This window comes from Anser brachyrhynchus (genome assembly GCF_964034855.1).
Source record: "Anser brachyrhynchus genome assembly, contig: SCAFFOLD_566, whole genome shotgun sequence".
Taxonomy (NCBI): Eukaryota; Metazoa; Chordata; class Aves; order Anseriformes; family Anatidae; genus Anser; species Anser brachyrhynchus.
Window position 1 is genome coordinate 1 of NW_027663891.1, and position 21448 is coordinate 21448.

Below are 21448 nucleotides of genomic sequence, written 5' to 3' on the forward strand. Positions count from 1 at the left end.
AGAGAGGAGAGGTTAACGGGCGCCGGCGGTGGGCACGGGGGGGGCACCGGGGGGACACTGGGGGGGGGGGTCCGTTCGCTCCCCCCCCCCACTCCGTTCACCCCCCCCCCCACCGGGCTCTGCTTCACAGCCCCGGCGGGGGGGGGGGGTGTGGGGTGGGCTGGGGGGGGTCTGTTGGGCTGTGGGGGGGGGGGGGGTCCCGGGGGGGGTCCTTACCAGGCGGCGGGGTCGTACTCGGCCCAGACGCGCACGTACTCGTCCAGGTGGTGGGGCCCAGGATGGAGGAGTCGCGCGTCAGGTACTCGAAGTTGTCCATGATGACGGCCACGAAGAGGTTCAGCATCTTTTATTTTTGGGGGGGGGGGAGGCACGGGGAAAGGGGGGCGTCAGGGTGCCGCATAGGGCTGGGGACCCCCCCCCTCACCGGTCCCACAGAGTGCGTCCCCCCCCCCCCTTCCCCGGGGGGCTGACCAGGAAGGAGCAGAGGAAGATGAAGGAGACGAAGTAGAAGTAGGCGAACTCGTTGCCGCACTCGTCCTCCTTGATGCCCGAGTTCTCGTCGCAGGGCTTCCCGCTGAGGCACGACAGCATGATCTCGTGCCAGGCCTCCCCCGTGGCGCTCCTGGGGGGGGGCACGGACGGCGACGGGTCCCGGGGGGGGCCCTGCCGTGGGGGTGGGATGGGGACGGGGAACGGGGGGGACGGGGGAGCACGGTGCGCGGCGCCGGGATGGAGACGGGGGGCACGGCGCGGGCTGTGCCAAGGGGTCGGTGCCACCTGGTGCCCCCTTGGGGAATGGGGCAAAATGAGGGGATTTTGGGTCCCACAGGGTGAGGGTGGGGCAGTGATGGAGGGCACGGGGCTGGGTGTCCCTAAGTGGGGACAGGAGGGGGGGACGGGGACACACTGACCCGTGCCAAGGGGTCGGTGCCACCTGGTGCCCCCTTGGGGGAATGGGGCAAAATGAGGCGATTTTGGGTCCCACAGGGTGAGGGTGGGGCAGTGATGGAGGGCACGGGGCTGGGTGTCCCTACATGGGGACAAGAAGGTGGCAGGGGACACGCTGGCATTTCAGCCCATGCCAAGGGGTCTGTGCCACCTGGTGCCCCCTTGGGGAATGGGGCAAAATGAGGCGATTTTGGGTGTCAGGAGGTGGAGATGGGGCTGTGGCGGAGGGCACGGGGCTGGGTGTCCCTACATGGGGACAGGGACACGCTGGCATGGCACTGGGTGTCCCTAAATGGGGACAGGAGGGGGGGGACGGGGACACGCTGGCCCGTGCCGAGGGGTCGGTGCCACCTGGTGCCCCTTGGGGAATGGGGCAAAATGAGGGATTTTGGGTGTCAGGAGGTGGAGATGGGGCTGTGCCGGAGGGCACGGGCTGGGTGTCCCTACATGGGGACAGGCTGACACGGCACTGGGTGTCCCCAGGAGGGGACAGGAGGGTCCCTGTCACCGTCTCCCCATTTGGGGCCAGCACCAGGCTGGGGGGTGTGGGCGGGGGTCCCGGCGGGGGTCCCTGACCGGAAGAGGAGCATCAGGGCCTGGAAGAAGGTGCGGAAGTTGTTGTGCTGCGTGATGGCCGACTCGTCGTCCTCCTCCTCGATGCCGATGTTCCCAAAAACCTGGGGGGGGGCAGAGGTGGGCAGGGGGCTCTCGGGGGGGGGGGGGGGCTCAGGGCCCCCGGGCTGGGGGCGGGGTCTGGGGGGGGTCTCACCTGCATCCCGATGATGGCGTAGATGAAGAAGAGCATGGCGATGAGCAGGCAGACGTAGGGCAGCGCCTGGGGGCAGAGAGGGGGTCAGGGGGGCCGGGGGGTGGGGGGGAGGTGAGGAGGAGGAGGAGGATGAAGAGGACGAGGATGAAGAGGAGGAGGAGGAGGAGGAGGAGTGAAGAGGAGGAGGAGGATGAGAAGGAGGAGGAGAAGGAGAAGAAGGAGGAGGAGGAGGAGGAGGAGGAGAAGGAGGAGGAGGAGGATGAAGAGGACGAGGATGAAGAGGAGGAGGAGGAGGAGGAGGAGTGAAGAGGAGGAGGAAGAGGAGGAGGAGGATGAGAAGGAGGAGGAGAAGGAGAAGAAGGAGGAGGAGGAGGAGGAGGAGGAGAAGGAGGAGGAGGAGGATGAAGAGGACGAGGATGAAGAGGAGGAGGAGGAGGAGGAGGAGGAGGAGGAGGAGGAGTGAAGAGGAGGAGGAAGGGAAGGAGGAGGAGGATGAAGAGGAGGATGAAGGGGAGGAGAAGGAAGAGAAGGAGGAGGAGAAGGAGGAGAAGGAGAAGGAGGAGGAGGAGGAGGAGGAAGATGAAGAGGAGGAGGATGAAGAGGAGGAGGATGAAGAGGAAGAGGAGGAGGAGGAGGCGGCACCTTGAAGGACTGGACGAAGGTCCAGAGCAGGATGCGGATGGTGTAGCCCTGGCGCAGCAGCTTGATGAGCCGCGCGGCGCGGAAGAGCCGCAGAAGCTGAGGTTGATGAAGTTGTTCTGCGGGGGGGGGGGGGCGGGGGGGTCAGCAGGGCCGGACCCCCTGCCGGGACCCCCCCCGCACCCCCCCAGCCACGCCGGGTGCCACCCACCCCGAACTCCGTCACCAGGATGTCCGTGATGCTGCCCAGCACCGTGACGAAGTCGAAGACGTTCCAGGCGTCGCGGAAATAATTCTGCGGGGACAAGGGGGGGGCGAGGGGCGGGGGGCAGCGGGGGGGGGTCCCCCACATCCCCCCCCCCCATCTGGGGGTCCCGAGGGGCACGTACCAGCACTCCGAAGGCCATGATCTTGAGGAGACACTCGAGGGAGAAGAGGGAGGTGAAGACGTTGTTGAACATCTTGAGCACGTTCTCGTAGGCGTCCGAGGCGTCGTAGAACTGGGGGGGGGGGGGGTCAGCGACGGGGGTGGGCATGGGCACAGGGGGGGGGCAGGGGGGCAGGGGGACATCGCGGGGTCGGCCGGGTCTGGGGGGCGGGATGGGTCACAGTGACAGGTCCTGGGGGGCAGGGAGGGTCCAGGGGCAGGAGAGGTCCGGGGGGACAGGGAGAGGACGTGGGGGGACGGGGACAGGGACGGGGATGGGGACAGGGACAGGAAAAAGGGACAGGGACAGGGACAGGGATGGATCCAGGGGACAGGGACAGTTCCAGGGGACAGGAGCAGGTCCAAGGGACAGGGACGGATCAAGGGGACAGAAACAGGGGCAGGGAAAAGGGACAGGAATTGGTCCAAGGGACTGGGACAGGGACAGGTCCAGGGGACAGGGATGGGTCCAGGGACAGGGACGGGTATAAGGGACAGGGAACAGGGATGGGGACAGGGGACAAGGGATGGATCCAGGGGACAGGAACAGGTCCAGGGGACAGGAACGGGTCCAGGGGACAGGGACGGGTCCAGGGGACGGGGATGGGTTCAGGGGACAGGGACAGGTCCAGGGGACAGGAACGGGTCCAGGGAACAGGGACGGGTCCAGGGGACAGGGACGGGTCCAGGGGACGGGGATGGGTTCAGGGGACAGGGACAGGTCCAGGGGACAGGGACAGGTCCAGGGGACAGGAACGGGTCCAGGGGACAGGGACGGGTCCAGGGCACGGGGATGGGTTCAGGGGACAGGGACAGGTCCAGGGGACAGGAATGGGTCCAGGGGACAGGAACGGGTTCAGGGGACAGGGACAGGGACAGGTCCAGGGGACAGGAACGGGTCCAGGGGACAGGAACGGGTTCAGGGACAGGGACAGGGACAGGTCCAGGGGACAGGAACGGGTCCAGGGGACAGGAACGGGTCCAGGGGACAGGGACAGGGACAGGTCCAGGGGACAGGAATGGGTCCAGGGGACAGGAACGGGTCCAGGGGACAGGGACGGGTCCAGGGGACAGGGACGGGTCAGGGGACGGGGACGGGTTCAGGGGACAGGAACGGGTCCAGGGGACAGGAACGGGTCCAGGGGACAGGGACAGGTGGCAGAGGACAAGGCCAAACCCCAGGGGCCCCCGAGAGGAGCGAGGCGCACGGCAGGGGCTCAGGGGACGAGGCCAGCCCCCAAAAGGGGGGGGGGGGTGCGCCGTCACCCACCTTCATCATGAGGACGATGGTGTTGAGGGCGATCATGGCCATGATGGTGTACTCGAAGGGCGGCGACACCACGAACTGCCACATGCGGTACTGGAAGCTCTGCCGGTTCTGGGGCATGTGGCGCGTCAGCGGCTTGGCGCTGATGGCGAAGTCGATGCACGCCCGCTGCGGGACGGGAGGCGCTGGGGGACGCGGGTACGGACCCCCGGGCGAGGGGGGGGGGGTCCTGGGGGGGTGGGATGCCGGGTCTGGACCCCCGGGATATGGAGGGGGTCCCGGAGGGGGGATGCGCTGGGGGACGCTGGGTCCCAGACCCCCAGGATATGGGGGGGTCCCGGGGGGGAGGGATGTGCTGGGGGACACTGGGATGGACCCCAGCGTGCGGGGGGGGGGTCCCAGAGGGGGATGCGCTGGGAGACACTGGGTCCCAGACCCTGGGATATGGGGGGGGGTCCCAGGGGGAGGGGACGTGCTGGGTGCCACCAGGTCCCGGACCCCCGGGGTGCAGGGGGGGGGTCCCGGAGGGGGCGGTGGGGCTGGGGAGGCGGGGCGGGGGGGGGGGGGCACCTCATTCTTCTCCAGGCTGTACTCCTCCATCATCTTGTCCCCCTGCTCCTGGAAGGTGATGATGATGAGGGCGACGAAGATGTTGACGAAGAAGAAGGGGAAGACGACGAAGTAGACGACGTAGAAGATGGACATCTCCATGCGGTACCCGGGGCTGGGGCCCTGGTTCTCGTAGGTGGCGTCCACCGAGTGCTTCAGGACCCTGCGGGGGGGGGAGGGGGGGGGACCAGGGGGTGCCGGGCAGGGGGGGGGTCCCGAGCCCCTTCCCCACCCCCCCCACACACGGGGGTGCCCTTACTGCGGCCATCCCTCGCCGGTGGAGACGGTGAAGAGGGTGAGCAGCGCCCAGAGGACGTTGTCGTAGTGGAAGTCGTACTTCTTCCACTCCCGCTTCTGCGCCTTCACCTCGTTGTCCTTCTCGTAGACCAGGTACTCGCCCCTGGGGGGGGGGGGCAGGCGGTGGGACGGGGGTCCGGGGGGGCCGGGGGCGGTCTGGGGGGGTCTGGCGGGTCCCTACCTGCAGTCCTTCTCGAACTCCTTGGACTCGTCGGTGCAGTAGAAGAACTTGCCCTTGAAGAGCTGCACGGCCACCACGGCGAAGATGAACATGAAGAGCATGTAGACGATGAGGATGTTGAGCACGTTCTTCAGCGAGTTCACCACGCAGTCGAAGACGGCCTGCCGGGGGGGGGGGGGGGCGACGAGGGCATGGGGGGGGGTCCCGATGCCAGCCGAGACCCCCCACACACACACACCTTGGGGTTGCAGCCCCTCGTCGCCCCCCCCGCCCCCAGGCACCTTCAGCTTGGGCAGCCTCTTGATGGTCTTGAGGGGCCGCAGGACGCGGAGGACGCGCAGGGACTTGATGGTGTTGATGTCCTTCCCCTTGCTGCTGCCGCTGGGGGGGGGACACGGGGGCACGTGGGGCCGGGGGCCGGGGAGGGGAGGGCAGGGGGGCACCCCGCCAAGGGGTCTCCCCCCCCCCCCCCAGCTGCCCGGTGTGGGGGGGTGGAGGCTGAGCCCCCCCCCCCCAGGCGCTGCTGTGGCCCCGTCCCCTCCTGAGGGTCCTTTTGGGGACGGATGTGGAGAGATGTGGGGGGGGGTGGGGACAAAAAGGGGGGCACGGGGGGAGCGAGGCGCGACCATGAGCACGAGGAGAGCACGAGGAGCACGAGGACGGGGGGGGGGGCAGAAATCAGAAGGATTTACCGTGAGCTGCTCCTGCGGCCGGTGGCAGTGGAGGGGAGAGACAAGGCACGGTGAGAGCGCGGCCCCCCCGGCCCCCCCGGAGAGACCCCGGCCCCCGGGCGCCTCGCCCTCTGCTTGGGGGGGCTCCGAAACCTGGGGCTCGAGCACTCAGAGGCTGCTCGCCCTTTACTCTGAGGCTGCTCACCTTTTACTCAGAGGATGCCCACCCTTTACGCAGAGGATGCTCACCCGTCACTCAAAGGCTGCTCACCCTTTACTCTGAGGCTGCTCAGCCTTTACTCAGGGGATGCTACCCCTTTACTCTGAGGCTGTTCACCTTGTACTCAGGGGATGCTGACCCTTTACTCTGAGGCTGCTCACCTTTTACTCTGAGGATGCTACCCCTTCACCTAGAGGCTGCTCACCTTTTACTCTGAGGCTGCTCACCCTTTACTCCGAGGCTGCTCACCCTTCACTATTGGGGGTACCCCCTTATTGGGGGTGCTGCGTTATTTGGGGTGCCCCATTATTGGGGTGCCCCGTTATTGGGGTACCCCCTTATTTGGGTTCCCCTTTATTGGGGTGCCCCATTTTCGGGGTGCCCCATTTTCGGGGTGCCCACCCCTCCCTAGCAGACCACCCCCCCCCCCCCCCCGCAGCGGTCCCGCAGCCTCCGCCCCCTCCTGCTCTGCGCCCTGCTGGGGGCGGCCCCGAGGACCCCGGGTCCCATCCTGCCGGCGGGAGGGGGGGGGGGGGGACGGACCCCGGGGGGGGTTTGGGGTGCGGGGACCCGGGGGGGTGACGGGGGGCGGGGTTTGGGGACCCCAGGCAGCGACGGGACGAGACAGCGCGGTGGCAGCGGTCGAGGACGGACGTCAAAGCGACAAAAGCGCAGCAACGACAGCCGAGCTGGGAGACACTGCACGGCACTGGGGGGTACTGGGAGGCACTGGGAGGCACTGGGAGGCACTGGGACCCCCCCCCCCCCGGGGGACTCACGTGAAGGCGAAGGCCACCAGCGCCCCGCTGACCACGATGAAGTCGAGGATGTTCCACAGGTCGCGGAAGTAGGCACCTTGGTGAAGCACCAGCCCCAAATCCACCATCTGGGGGCGGGGGGGGGGGGCAGCGCAGGGGGTGAGGGGGGGTGCCGATGGGGGGGGAGCCCCCCCTGCCCCCCCATCCCCCGCGCCCACCTTTATCACCATCTCGAAGGTGAAGACGCCCGTGAAGACGTAGTCGAAGTAGCGCAAGACCTGGATTGGGGGGGGGGATATAAGTGGGGAGACCCCCCCCCAATCACCCCCCAGTCACCCCCCCAGTCACCCCCCAAGTCACCCCTCCCCATTACTCCCCCCCCCAAGTCACCCCTCCCCAGTCACCACCCTCAGCACCCCAGGGCTTTGCCCTCCCCCCGAACCCCTCCCCCCGAACCCCAGGACCCCCCCCCAGCACCCCGAGACCCCCCCCAACTCCAGGGCTTTACAACCCCCCCCGGAGCCGCCCCCTGCACCCCAGCACCCCCCAGACAGGCTCTGAAGGGCAGCACAACCCCCCCTTGACCCCCCCATCACCCCCCCCAGGTGCTGATTTGGGTCCTCCCCATCAGCACCACGGGGAGGGGGCTCAGCACCCCAGGGTGCTGGGGGGGGGGGGGAGGGTCAGGATGGTGGTGGGGGGGTTGGGGGGGGCTCCTCACGTTGTTGCGGGGGGCGTTGGGCTGCACGGGGTCCTCGGCGGCCAGGGCGATGCTGCTCATGGCGATGACCATCAGGATGCACATCTCGAAGTACCGCAGGTTGACGATGTAGTGGCACAGGCGGCGAAACCTGGGGGGGAGGGGGGGGGTCCCAAAAATTGTGGGTGAGGGGGGGGTCAATTGGAACCGCCCCCCCACACACACACCCCCCGTCCCCGTCCCGGCACGCACGGGTTGGTGGTGGAGAGGATGAACATGGAGCTGTAGGGCACCATGGGCTTGGGGCCGTTCTCCTCCTGCCCCTCGCCTTCCTCCTCCTTCTTCTCCTCCTCCTCCTTCCTGGGCAGCGGCTCGGGGTTGGCGTTCCTGTTCACTGCGGGGGCGGCGGCGTCACGGCCCCCCCCCACCGTGCTCCCCCCCTTCTTTCCAGCCCCCAATTTGAGGGGGGGGGGGGGGCCGGGTCCCTACCTTGGACCAGGGCGCTGCTGGGGGGCGGCGGGGGTCCCGGGGGGATGTCCACGGCCGTGTGCTCCGGCCTCCTGAGCGCCTTGGCCGGGTTGTTGGGGGCGCCGGGGTTGGTGACGATGAGGGTGGTCTCGGGGGGGGGCGGCGGGTTGCCGGCGGGGGGGGGTGCCCGGCGGGGGGCCGGGGGGATGCCGGGGGGGCACTCGGTGTGGTTGCCCACGGGGAGCGGGGGCTCGGTGGTGGCCAGCTTGTTGTTCTTCATGTTGTCGATGTCCTCGGCCACAGGGGGCTCCAGGCGGCCGGGGTCCTGCTGGATGGGGCGCGTGGTGGACAGGGTGGGCGCCGGCGGCGCGCCAGGGCCGTGGTTCTCCCTGCAAGCCAAGGGGGGGCTCAGCGCAGGGCCCGCCGCCCCCCCTGTGCCCCAGGAGGGGACGTTTGGGGACGTTTCCCCCAGCCCCAACGCCGGGGGATGCTCGCGGCGCGCTCACCGCCGCCGCCGGTGCCGCCGCTCCCTGTCGTCCCGCTTGCCTTCGCCCTCGTAGGCCACCGCGGCGCCGTGCCGGTGCCGCCGGCGCCGCTCGCCGTCCCCGTGCTCCCCGTCGCCTTCGCCCCGCGCCGCTCGGCCGCCGTCCCGGTGCCGCGGCCGCCGCTCGGGCCGCCCGCCCTCCTCGCCCTCCTCGGCCGCCCGCCGGTGCGCCCGGTGCCGCCGGTGCTCGCGGTCGGGCTGGGGCGAGCCGGCGCGGCCCTCGCGGCTGCGGTGCCGCCGTTCCGGCGCCTTCGAGCGCTCGGCGTCGCCGTAGGCTCGCTCCTGGCTGCCCTCCCGCTCCGGCTCGCGGCTGACGCTGCGGGGCCGCCGGCTCTCGGGGGGCTCCGTGGCGCGGGGGCCGCCGGGGTCGGGGTAGCGCGGCTGCCGGCGCAGCTCGTCGGCGCGGGGGGCGCCGAAGCGGGGCTCGGGCGGCGGCTCGCCGGGGCGCGTCTTGTTGGTGTTGTTGTTGCGGTTCTCCTGCGGGTCCACCACCAGCGGGCGGTCCAGGTGGGTCTTCATGTCGGGGCGCAGGTGGCGGGCGTAGGGGACCTTCCAGCGCTCCTCGGGGTCCAGCTCGCTGTAGAGCGCCTCGCGGCTCGCCAGCAGGTTCTGCTTCCGCAGCTCGCTCGTCCGCTGCTCCCACACCGACTTGGAGGACTTCTGGTTCCTCTGCTGCTCCTTCCTGCGCGCCCGGGGGCGAGGCACAGGGTCAGGGGAGAGGGAAAGGCGGAAGGCGTGGGGCTGGGGGGAGAAGGGATGGGGCTGGGAGGGAGAGGGGATGGGGACGGGATGGGGATGGGATGGGATGGGGTGGGATGGGGAAGGGATGGGATGGGATGGGATGGGATGGGGTTGGGATGGGGCTGGGAGGGAGAGGGGATGGGGAAGGGATGGAGTTAGGGATGGGTCAGGGATGGAGCAGAGATGGAGTTAGGGATGGAGTTAGGATGGAGCAGGGACGGAGTTAGGGTGGAGCAGGGATGGATTTAAGGGTGGAGCAGGGATGGAGTTAGGGATGGAGCAGGGACGGAGTTAGGGTGGAGCAGGGATGGAGTTAGGATGGAGCAGGGACGGAGTTAGGGTGGAGCAGGGACGGAGTTAGGATGGAGCAGGGACGGAGTTAGGGTGGAGCAGGGACGGAGTTAGGATGGAGCAGGGACGGAGTTAGGGTGGAGCAGGGATGGAGTTAGGGTGGAGCAGGGATGGAGTTAGGGTGGAGCAGGACCGGGGCCGGGCACGGCCCCGCACTTACACGGCGATGGACATGTTGGCTGCGGAGAGCGGGCTCACTTCGGCCACCTCCTTGGCCTTCTGCAGCGCCAGCTTCTGGTTGGCGGCCTCCTCCTCCTCCTGCTCGTCCTGCAAGGCCCCCACGCGTCCATCCCCGCCCCGAGACCACGGGCGGTGGGCGCTGCCCCCCCCCCGGACCCCTGGACCCCCCCTCACCTTGGTGAGCTCCTGCGCGTTGGCCAGGTTGTCCACCGCGATGGCCAAGAAGACGTTGAGGAGGGTGTCTGGGGCCGGGTCAAGGCAAAGAGCCCCCCGGGATGGCCCCCCCGGCCCCCCGCCACCCCCCTGGCCCCCTGACGTCCCCCCCCCCAAGGATACAGTTGCCGAAGAGGGTGAGGACGATGAAGTACACGGAGAAAACCATCCCGCCCTTGACGCCGCCCTGAGATTTGATCCCGTCGTACATCACCGCGTTCCAGTCCTCGCCCGTCAGGATCTGGGGAGGGGGCGACGGGAGCCATGTGGAGACCCCCGCGCCCCCCCACGAGCCCCCCCGGGGGGTCGGGGCGGGGGGGGGAGTTACCTGAAACACCGTCATTATTGCTGCTGGGAAAGTGTCGAAGTTGGTGGGAGGGGTCCCGTCGTCAAAATTGAACCTGGAAATTGGGGGGGGGGGGCTTCACTGGGGGGGCCCCGGCTTCGTTATGGGGGGCACGGGGCGGGCTGGGGGGGCCGGGAGCCACTCACTGTCCCCCAAAGAGCTGCATCCCCAAAAGGGCGAAGACGACGATGAAGAGGAAGAGGAGGAAGAGGAGGCTGATGATGGACTTCATGGAGTTGAGGAGGGAGACCACCAGGTTCCGCAGGGAAGCCCAGTACCTGCGGGGCAGAGCCGGGCTGCGGCGGGGGCACGGACGGACGGACACGGACGGACGGACACGGACGGACGGACACGGACGGACGGACAGGCGGCGCCCAGCCCGCCGGCACTCACTTGGTGACCTTGAAGATGCGCAGTAACCTGAGAGCTCGCAGCACGCTGATCCCGAAGGATGTTCCCGGCTTCACAACTGCCCAGATCACCTCGAAGATGCTTCCGATGATAACCTGGGGGGGGGGGGGGGGCATCGTGTCCCCATCGTGTCCTCACCGTGTCCCCGTCGTGTCCCCATTGTATCCCCATCCACATCCCCATCGTGTCCCCATCAAGTCCCAGTCGTGTTCCCGTCATGTCCCCGTTGTGTCCCCACTGAGTCTCCACTGTGTCCCCATCGTGTCCTCATCATGTCTCCACCTCATCCTTAACCCTAACCCCATCCTCATATCCGTCTCCATCTCATCCCATCCTCACCCCCATCCCCATCCCCATCCCCATCCCACCTTCATCCCATTCCCATCCTGATCCCATCCCATCCCCATCCCTGTCCCATCCCATCCCATCCTTATCCCCATCCCATCCCCATCCTGATCCCATCCCCATCCCCATCCTGACCTTGTCCCGTCCCCATCCCATCCCACCCTCATCTCATCCCATCCCATCCCATCCTGTCCCCATCTCTGTCCCCATCCCAATCCCGTCCCCATCCCCATCCCATCCCATTCCAATTCCCATCCCCATTCCCATCCCATCCCATCCCCAACCCCATTCCCATCCCCATTCCAACCCCATCCCCATCCTGACCTCATCCCGTCTCCATCCCACCCTCATCCCATTCCTATCCCAATCCTATCCCATCCCACCCCAATCCCATCCCATCCTGTCCCCATCCCTGTCCCCATCCCAATCCTGATCCCATCCCCATCCCATCCCAATCCCGATCCCATCCCCATCTCCATCCTGACCTCATCCCATTCCCATCCCCATCCCATCCCAATCCCATCCCATCCCATCCCATCCCATCCCATCCCATCCCATCCCATCCCATCCCATCCCACTCCGATTCCCATCCCTGTTCCCATCCCATCCCCATCCCCATCCCATCCCCTTTCTGATCCCATCCCCATCCTGACCTCATCCCGTCTCCATCTCACCCTCATCCCATCCCACCCCAATCCCATCCCATCCCACCCCAATCCCATCCCATCCTGTCCCCATCCCTGTCCCCATCCCAATCCCATCCCATCCCCATCCCATCCCAATTCCGATCCCATCCCCATCTCCATCCTGACCTCATCCCATCCCCATCCCCATCCCCATCCCACCCTCATCCCATTCCCATCCCCATCCCCATCCCATCCCATCCCATCCCATCCCACTCCGATTCCCATCCCTGTTCCCATCCCATCCCCATCCCCATCCCATCCCATCCCATCCCATCCCATCCCATCCCACTACGATTCCCATCCCTGTTCCCATCCCATCCCCATCCCCATCCCATCCCCATCCCATCCCATCCCATCCCACTCCGATTCCCATCCCTGTTCCCATACCATCCCCATCCCCATCCCATCCCCATTCCGATCCCATCCCCATCCTGACCTCATCCCATCTCCATCCCACCCTCATCCCATTCCTATCCCAATCCCATCCCATCCCATCCCACCCCAATCCCATCCCATCCTGTCCCCATCCCTGTCCCCATCCCAATCCCATCCCATCCCCATCCCATCCCAATCCCGATCCCATCCCCATCTCCATCCTGACCTCATCCCATTCCCATCCCCATCCCATCCCAATCCCATCCCATCCCACTCCGATTCCCATCCCTGTTCCCATCCCATCCCCATCCCCATCCCCATCCCATCCCCATTCCGATCCCATCCCCATCCTGACCTCATCCCATCTCCATCCCACCCTCATCCCATTCCTATCCCAATCCCATCCCATCCCATCCCACCCCAATCCCATCCCATCCTGTCCCCATCCCTGTCCCCATCCCAATCCCATCCCATCCCCATCCCATCCCAATTCCGATCCCATCCCCATCTCCATCCTGACCTCATCCCATCCCCATCCCCATCCCCATCCCCCCCTCATCCCATCCCCATCCCCATCCCATCCCATCCCATCCCATCCCAATCCCATCCCATCCCAATCCCATCCCGTCCCCGTCCCCGTCCCCGCCCCCGTCCCGCCGACTCACGGCGCAGTCGAAGCAGTTGAAGGACGAGTGGAAGTAAGGCCGCGTCCCCAGCCCGTACATTTTTATAAACATTTCGGACATAAAGAGTCCCAAGAAAATGAATTCTGCATAGTCTGCGGGGGGGAGCGGAGAGAGAAGGGCAGTGCCGGGGCTGCGTCGGGGGGGGGGGCCCCCGGGGGGGGGGGCACTCACAGAGGAAGTCGGAGAGCCACTCGGGCTGGTCGTAGTGGACGATGGCGACGCAGAGCGTGTTGAGCGCGACCAGCCCCAGCACGGTCCAGTAGAAGGCCTGAGTTTTGACCATGCGGCGGATGTGGAAGCGCATCCTCCGCTCGCGCTTGTGGAAGAACGTCGCGTTCTCCAGCTTGGCACTTTTGAGGCTGGCGCGGGCGAAGGGGGAGCCTGCGGGGGGGGGGGCGGGGGGATAGGTACGGGGTGCTGGGTGCCCCCCCCGGCTGTGTGTACCCACCCCCACCCCGTGTGTGCACCCCCGGCACCGTGTGTGACCCCCCAGCCCCATGTGTGCCCCCCCAGCCCCGTGCGTGCCCCCCCAGCTGTGTGCTCCCCCCAGCTGTGTGCCCCCCCAGCCCTTTGTGCCCCCCCCAGCCCCCTGTGTGCCCCCCCAGCCCCATGCGTGCCTCCCCGGCCCCATGTGTGCACCCCCAGCCCCATGTGTGCCCCCCTAGCGTTTTGTGCCCCCCAGCCCCATGTGTGCCCCCCCCAGCCCCATGTGTGACTCCCAGCCCCATGTGTGCCCCCCCAGCCCCGTGTGTGCCCCCCCAGCCCTGTGCGTGCCCCCCCAGCTGTGTGCTCCCCCCAGCTGTGTGCCCCCCCAGCCCTTTGTGCCCCCCCAGCCCCGTGTGTGCCCCCCCAGCCCTGTGCGTGCCCCCCCAGCTGTGTGCTCCCCCCAGCTGTGTGCCCCCCCAGCCCTTTGTGCCCCCCCAGCCCCGTGTGTGCCCCCCCAGCCCTGTGCGTGCCCCCCCAGCTGTGTGCTCCCCCCAGCTGTGTGCCCCCCCAGCCCTTTGTGCCCCCCCAGCCCCGTGTGTGCCCCCCCAGCCCCATGTGTGTCCCCCCAGCTCTATATGTGCCCCCCCAACCCCATGTGTGCCCCCCCAGCCCTTTGTGCCCCCCCAGCTGTATGTGCCCCCCCAGACCTTTGTGCCCCCCCCCTCAGCCCTATGTGTGCCCCCCCCAGCCCCGTGTGCCCCCCCAGCCTTTGTGCCCCCCCAGCCCCATGTGTGCCCCCCCCAGCCCCATGTGTGCCCCCCCAGCCCCATGTGTCCCCCCAGCCCTATGTGTGCCCCCCCCAGCCCCATGTGTGCCCCCCCAGCCCTTTGTGCCCCCCCAGCCCCATGTGTGCCCCCCCAGCCTTTGTGCTCCCCTGGCCCCATGTGTGACTCCCAGCCCCGTGTGTGCCCCCCCAGCCCCGTGTGTGCCCCCCCAGCCCCCTGTGTGCCCCCCCGGCCCCATGTGTGCCCCCCCAGCCCCGTGTGTGCCCCCCTAGCCCCGTGCGCCCCCCCACCCGCGCCCACCTACCCACGGAGGCGATGTCGGCCAGCTGCTCCTCGGCGTCCTCGGGGCTCAGCAGCTCGGTCCTGCTCTTCTTGACCGTCGCCCTCCGCAGAGCTCCCGCAGGGACACCGGGGGCCGTGAGGGGGGGCGGCGGCGGCGCCCCGGGGGGGCCGGGACCCCCCCCCACACCCCCCCCACTTTAAGCCCCCCGCCCGGCCCGCGGCGGGGCAGCCACTTACCATCGAAGGGGTGCCGGGGGTCGCCCTCGGTCTCGTCCTCCGCCAGGATGACTTCTTCTGAGAGAGAGGCGGGGAGGGGGCTCGGGGGGGTCCGGGGGGACCCGGGGGGGGTCTCTGGGTTGTTTTTTTTTGGGGGGGGGTCACGGCGCTCACCCGCTTTGGAAATCCACTCCATGTAGCCGTTGAGCTCCCGCTCGATCTGCTGCTGGCGCCGCAGCTTGAGGAAGGCGCGGCGGTTCTCCACCCGCTCCCGCTCCTTGGCGAACTCCCTGCGGGGCCGGGGGGGGGCCGGGGGGGTCAGCGGGGAGGGGGGGGCACACACACAGGGACCCCCCCCCCCAAAAAAAATAAAAAAACTACACCCACCACCCCCCCGCCCCAGCTCACCCGGACAGCACCCCCAGCACTAGGTTGAGCATAAAAAAGGAGCCGATGATGATGAGGGGGATGAAGTACAGCCAGTTCCAAGTGTTCCCTGAGGCGTCGTTGCTCTGGGGGGGGGAAAGGGGGGGAGGAAAAAATGGGGGGGGTCAGGGCTGGGGGTGTCCCCCCCCCCCCCGTGTGTCCCCCCCCCCCCCTTTCTGCTCCGGTCCCATGCACACCCTGGGTCACGGCCGCCAGGAGCCCCGGGGGGGGAACGTGGGGACCGGAGACCCCCGGGGGACCCCAAGGGGACCAGAGAGACCCTGGGGACCCCACAGGGACCGGAGAGCCCTGGGGGGCCCCCATAGGGACCAGTCAGACCCTGGGGACCCCATAGGGACTGGAGACCCCCCGTGGGACCCCGTGGGGACTGGAGACCCCCTGTGGGACCCCATGGGGACCAGAGACCCCCCAGGGGAATCCCATAGGGACCAGAGACCCCTGGGGGGCCCCATAGGGACCAGTCAGACCCTGGGGGACCCCATAGGGACCAGAGACCCCCCGTGGGACCCTATGGGAACCAGAGACCCCCTGGGGGACCCCACAGGGACTGGAGACCCCCAGAGGAACCCCATAGGGACCAGAGACCCCTGGGGGACCCCATGGGGACTGGAGAGCCCTGGGGGACCCCATGGGGACCGGAGACCCCCTGGGTACACCAGGGGGGCAGGGGAAGCTCTGAAGGAACCTATGGGAACGAGAGACCCCCTGGGGGACCCCATAAGGACTGGAGATCCCCAGAGGAACCCCACAGGGACCAGGGAGACACTGGGGGGCCCTATGGGGACCTGAGACCCCCTGTGGGACCCTATGGGAACCAGAGACCCCCTGGGGGACCCCACAGGGACTGAAGACCCCCAGAGGAACCCCGTAGGGACCAGAGAGACACCGGGGGGGGCTATGGGGACCAGAGACGCCCAAGGGGAACCCCATAGGGACCGGAGACCCCCTGGGTACACCAGGGGGGCAGGGGAAGCTCTGAAGGACCCTATGGGAACCAGAGACCCCCTGGGGGACCCCACAGGGACTGGAGACCCCCAGAGGAACCCCGTAGGGACCAGAGCCCCCCCGTGGGACCCCGCGGGGACCGGAGAGCCCCCTGGGGGGGTGCCCGGGGGGGGGGCTCACATAGTAGAGGAGGTCTGTCCACCCTTCCATGGTGATGCACTGGAAGACGGTGAGCACGGCGAAGAGGATGTTGTCGAACTGCGTGATGCCGTAGTTGGGGCCCTCCCAGTACTTCTTGCACTTGGTGCCGTTGGGGCAGATCCGCGCCGGCTCGTCCGTCCCGCACGGCACCTCCACCTTGATCTCGTCTGGAGGGGGGGGACACGGGGTCAGGGACCCCCCCCCCCGGCTCCCCGAGAGGGAGCAGAAATAGCTCGCGCCAATTAACGGCGCTGGAATTAGCTCCCGCCAATTAATGGCGCCGTAATTAGGTTGTTCCACATCGGGACGGGGCCCCGGGGGGGGGGGGGGGGTGGTCGGGAAGGATCCGGCCCCGGTCCCGGTCCCGGTCCCAGTCCCGATCCCAATCCCAGCCCCACGGGGAGGGGGGGGCTGAGCCCTCTGCTGGGGGCTGGGGGGAAACTGAGGCATGGGGGGGGGACGGACATGGACTGGGGGGGGGGACCTGAGCCCTCTGCTGGGGGCTGGGGGGGAAACTGAGGCACGGTGCGTGTTGGGGGGGGGGTCCCGGGGGGGTACTGAGCCCTCTGCAGGGGGCTGGGGGGGGAACTGAGGCACCGGGGGGGGGGGGACATGGACTGGTGGGGGGGACCTGAGACCTCTGCTGGGGGCTGGGGGGGAATTGAGGCACAGTGATGCCGGGGGGGGGGGGTCCCGGGGGGGGTCCGGCGCCGTACCGGTGACCAGGTCGAAGCAGGTGGTGTGGAATTTGCCCATATAAAACTCCAGCCCGATGATGGCGAAGATGAGGATGGCGAAGAAGAGGAGGAGGCCGATCTGCAGCAGCGGGATCATCGCCTTCATGATGGACTTGAGGACGACTTGTAAACCTGCGCCAGGGCGGGTGAGCGGCCGCGGCCCCCCCCGGGACCCCCCCCCGGGTCCCCCCAACCTCCCATGGGACCCCCACTCACTTGGGATCCCCGAGACCAGCTTGAGGGGCCGCAGCACGCGCACGGCCCGCAGCGTCCGCAGGTCGAACTGGGAGCCCACCGTGGCCAGGATGCTGCGGGGGGGGGGCGAGGGGGGGGTTGGGGGTCAGGTGGGGGGGGGGGCACCTGCAAAAGGCCACCGAGAGCCACCCCGGGAGCCCCCGCGGCCACCACGAGCCCCCGCGGCTCTCGGTGGCCACGGGACCCCCAGGAAAAGCCGCCTGCCCCAAATGGGGCTCGGCCCAGGGGTCCCTGCAGCCCCCCCCCCCCCCCCGTGCGCCCCCCGCCTGGGGTCTCTGTGCCCCAAACTTGGGGTCTCCAACCCTGGGGTCCCCATGCCCCAAACCTGGGGTCCCTGTGCCCCAAACCTGGGGGGTTCCGTGTCCCTATCCTGGGGGTCCCCGTGCCCTAATCCAGGGGTCCCCATACCCCAACCCTGGGGGTCCCCGCACCCCAACCCTGGGGTCCCCGCACCCCAACCCTGGGGTCCCCGTGCCCTAATCCTGGGGTCCCTGCACCCCAACCCTGGGGTCCCCGTGCCCTAATCCTGGGGTCCCTGCTCCCCTGTCTTTGGGGTCTCCACACCCCCACCCTGGGGTCCCTGTGCCCCAAACTTGGGGTCCCTGTTCCCCTATCCTGGGGGTCCCCATGCCCCCACCCTGGGGTCCTTGCGCCCCCACCCTGGGGTCCCTGTGCCCCAAACTTGGGGTCCCCGCACCCCACCCTGGGGTCCCCGCACCCCCCCCCATCCCCACGACGCCGGGGGGGTCCCCGGGGTGCCGGGGGGGGGGGTCCCGGTGTCCGACCCCACCCCGCCCCCATCGGCGGCCCGAGGGGGGAGGGGCCCCTCCCGCCCGTCGCCATGGCAACCGGCTGAGCCCATTCACGGCGCCGTCCCCCCCCCGCCCCCCCCCCCCCCCCCCCCGTCCATTCATGCCCGTTGCCCCGGCGACGGCCGCGGTTCATTGATGAGGGCGGGGAGGGGCGGGGGGGGGGGCGCGGGGGGGGCAGGGTGCAAAACGCAAGGTGCGGGGGGGGGCAAGGTGCAGGGTGCAGGGGGTGCAGGGTGCAGGGGGTGCAGGGTGCAGGGGGTGCAGGGTGCAGGGTGCCAAGTGCAAGGTGCAGGGTGCAGGGGGTGTGCAGGGGGTGCAGGGTGCAAGGGGTGCAAGGTGCAGGGGGGGCAGGGGGAGATGCAGAGGGCGCAGGGGGTGCGGGGTGCAAGGGGTGAAGTGCAGGGGGTGAAGGTGCAAGGGGTGCAAGGTGCAGGGGGGGCAGGGGGAGATGCAGAGGGCGCAGGGGGTGCGGGGTGCAAGGGGTGAAGTGCAGGGGGTGAAGGTGCAAGGGGTGCAAGGTGCAGGGGGTGCAGGGGGTGCAGGTTGCCAGATGAAAGGTGCAGGGGGAGATGCAGAAGGTGCAGGGGGCGCAGGGTGCAGGGGGTGCAAGGTGCAGGGGGTGGGGGGGGAGATGCAGAGGGTGCAGGAGGTGCAGGGGGCGCAGGGTGAAGGGGGTGCAAGGTGCAGGGGGTATGCAGAGGGTGCAGGGGGTGCAGGGGGTGCAGGGGGAGATGCAGGGTGCAGGGGGTGCAGGGTGCCAGATGCAAGGTGCAGGGGGTGCAGGGGGAGATGCAGAGGGTGCAGGAGGTGCAGGGGGTGCAGGGTGCAAGGGCTGCAAGGTGCAGGGGGTGCAGGGGGTGCAGGGGGAGATGCAGAGGGTGCAGGGGGTACCAGGGGCAGGGGGTGCACGGGGCAGGGGGCAGAGGGTGCAGGGTGCTCTGGGTGCTCAGGGTGCCCCCGGCAGCGCTCAGCACCCCAGCAGCACCCCGGGGTGCCCCTGAACTGCCGGGCACACCAAGCCCCAAGGCAGCAGCCGCCCCCCTGGCGCTCCCTGCCTCAGTTTCCCCACCGCTCCCCCCCCAGCGGGCAGCAGCCCCGCGGGCTTCGGGGCGCCCCCGGGGCCGGGAGCCGGGGCTGAGCCACGGCAGCGGGTGCCGGGAGGGCGGCGGCGCTGGCGGTGACGGCACGGGGAAATGTTGTGACAGCGCCAAGAGGCGCCTGCAGCGCCGGGGCCGCGGGCGAGCTCCGAGGTGGCAATTACCAGCGGCAGGGGGGGGCTGCAGCGCCGTGCATGAGGGTGCCGTGTACGCGTGTGCACACACACGTGTATGAGCGTGCAAAGCGCACCATGCACGCACGTGGCTCCGGCGCACGGCGTCGCGGTGCACGTGGCCGGCACCCGCGCCAAGCTCTGAGCATGGCACCCGGTGCTGGGGGTCCGGAGGGGTCCGGGAGGGTCCGGGGGGGTCTGGGGGGGTCCGGGGGGCCCGGGTTTTGGGCGCGGGGCTCACCCGGTGAGGACGACCACGAAGTCCATCACGTTCCAGCCGTTGCGCAGGTAGGAGCCTTTGTGGAAGGCGAAGCCCAGCGCGATGATCTTGATCCCCGCCTCGAAGCAGAAGATGCCGATGAAGTACGGCTCCGTGTCGTCCTGGGGACGGGGGCACGCGTCAGGACACCCCCCCTGGGGCTGGGGGGGGGCACTGCCCGGGGTGGGGGGCACTGACCGAGGGGGGGGGGGCCCTGCTGTCCCCAACCCCCCCCCCCAAGCTGGGCGCTGCCAAGCAGGGGCGGCCGCCGCTCCCCGCCTGGCCCAGATTCCCCGGCACGGAGGAAAGTGGGACGCGGGCGGCTCCGGGGGGAGCACGGGGGGGGCCGCAGTGGGGGTGGGGGGGGGGGGATGGGATGGGATTGGGGGGGGGCTCACCAGCCGCTCCGACATGGGGGTCTTGTCCTCGTCGGGCAGGTGCTGCTCCAGCGCCAGGACGATGCAGTTGGCGATGATGGTGGCTAAAATCATGTACTCAAAAGGAGTGCACCTGGTCAAGGAAAAACCCTGGGGGGGGGTCCGGGGGGTGTGGGGGGGGGCAGCCGAGGGGGAAACTGAGGCTGGAAAGGGGCCGGGGAGAGGCAGGAGGTGGTGGAGGCGGCGGGGGGGCCGCGGGAGCCCGGCAGCGCGCGGCGGCTCCTTGATGTCCCCATCAAAGGCCCGACCCGGCGGCCCCGGAGGGAGCCGCGATCAAAGCGCCGCGGCCGCAGCGGGACCGGGGCGAGCCACGGGGCAAGGGGGGGGCACCCGGAGACAACACGGGGGGGGGGGGGGCTGCAGCAGCGGGAGGGGGGCACCAGGGAGGGGGGGGCCTCGTGGCTCCTTGCTGCACCCCGAGCACGGCACGGCACGGCACGGGGACGCCGGCAGCACCAGAACTGCGGCAGCCACGTGCTGGCACCGCGCGGGAGCTCCCCGGCACCGCGCGGCGAGCCGGCACCGGGGTCCGGGACGAGGGTCCGGGACGAGGGCCCAGCACCACGCAGCTCTCCGCGGTGCTGGCTCTCACGCCCGGCACACCGACGCGTTTGGGCCGTTCGGCACGGCCCCGTGGCCTGGCACGGCACGGCTCGCCGGCACCGCGGCACGCCGCGCGCGAGCCGGCACCGCTCCCTGGCACAGCACCGCGAGCCGGCACCGCTCCCTGGCACGCCGCGGCTCCCCGGCACGGCTCAGCCCTCTGGCACCGCTCCCCGGCGCACCGCGGCTCCCCGGCACGGCCACGCGGCCGCACCGCAGCCCCGAGCCCTGCGCCCGCAGGATGGGACCCACCGGAGGGGGGAAGGGGCGGCGGGGTGGGGGCGAGGGGGTGCGAGTGCAGCCCCCCCCCGGGCCCCCTCCGTGCCCCCCACCCCTCCCCGCGGCCCCCGCCCTCGCCGCCAGCCTCCGTCACGGTGTCAGCGCCCCGCCCGCGACCCCGCTGCGACAGCGGCAGCGGCGCCCGCGGCACCGCCGCCAAAACCCTCCTGGCACGGCGCGGTGCCGGCGGCGAGGGACGGGGGGGGGGGACAGCGGCCCTTTTGGGTGGGGGGGGGCTCGGGGCAGCAGCAGAGGCTGCCCCCCCCCGGACCCCCCCAGCCAGGCTCGTCCCGCTGCGGCACGGCCCCCGCGGCAGCTGGCAGGACGCCGGGCACGCTGCCCGAGCGCCGCGGTTTGGGGGGGGGTTCTGGGACCCCCCCCCCCTCCCGGGCACGGTGCGAGCACGCGGCGGTGCCGGCGGGCTTCGCTTCCACGTGGCAGATCCCCCCCCCCCTCCCCAAAAACCACGTCCCCCCCCACGTGTCCCCGTCCCCCCCCGTTTGCCCCCCGGCGTTTCGGCGCAGCGCCGGCCGCATCCCCACGGCCGTTGCACCGCGCGCTGCGGCGCACATGCCCAGTTCGGCACCGGCTGTCCAAAGCACCCCCAAAAACACCACTGTGCCCCCCCCCGGACCCCCCCCGGGACCACCAGCACCCGGTGG

General features: G+C 69.7%; 1 protein-coding gene and 1 long non-coding RNA gene across 2 annotated transcripts; one reads left to right on the forward strand and one right to left on the reverse strand.

Annotated features, from left to right (window-relative positions):
- Positions 1-196: 196 nt before the first annotated feature.
- On the reverse strand, positions 197-20005 carry LOC308186696 (voltage-dependent P/Q-type calcium channel subunit alpha-1A-like). The gene is given in 37 exon segments (XM_080608827.1): positions 197-277; positions 280-343; positions 472-622; positions 1525-1625; positions 1718-1783; positions 2360-2451; positions 2454-2475; positions 2568-2651; positions 2746-2856; positions 4054-4218; positions 4621-4822; positions 4919-5059; positions 5138-5298; positions 5419-5518; positions 6808-6914; positions 7005-7064; positions 7508-7637; positions 7739-7880; positions 7976-8343; positions 8461-9180; positions 9751-9857; positions 9945-10012; positions 10107-10224; positions 10312-10384; positions 10476-10607; positions 10723-10835; positions 12812-12924; positions 13004-13213; positions 14348-14437; positions 14563-14619; positions 14716-14831; positions 14950-15053; positions 16114-16301; positions 16851-17003; positions 17088-17179; positions 19450-19589; positions 19866-20005. Coding segments are annotated over 37 exon segments (5019 nt in total). The 5' UTR covers positions 19959-20005; the 3' UTR covers positions 197-212.
- On the forward strand, positions 3115-4000 carry LOC308186697. Its single transcript, XR_013944194.1, has 3 exons — positions 3115-3333; positions 3788-3844; positions 3939-4000. It is a non-coding gene; the product is annotated as an uncharacterized lncRNA (long non-coding RNA).
- Positions 20006-21448: the final 1443 nt, after the last annotated feature.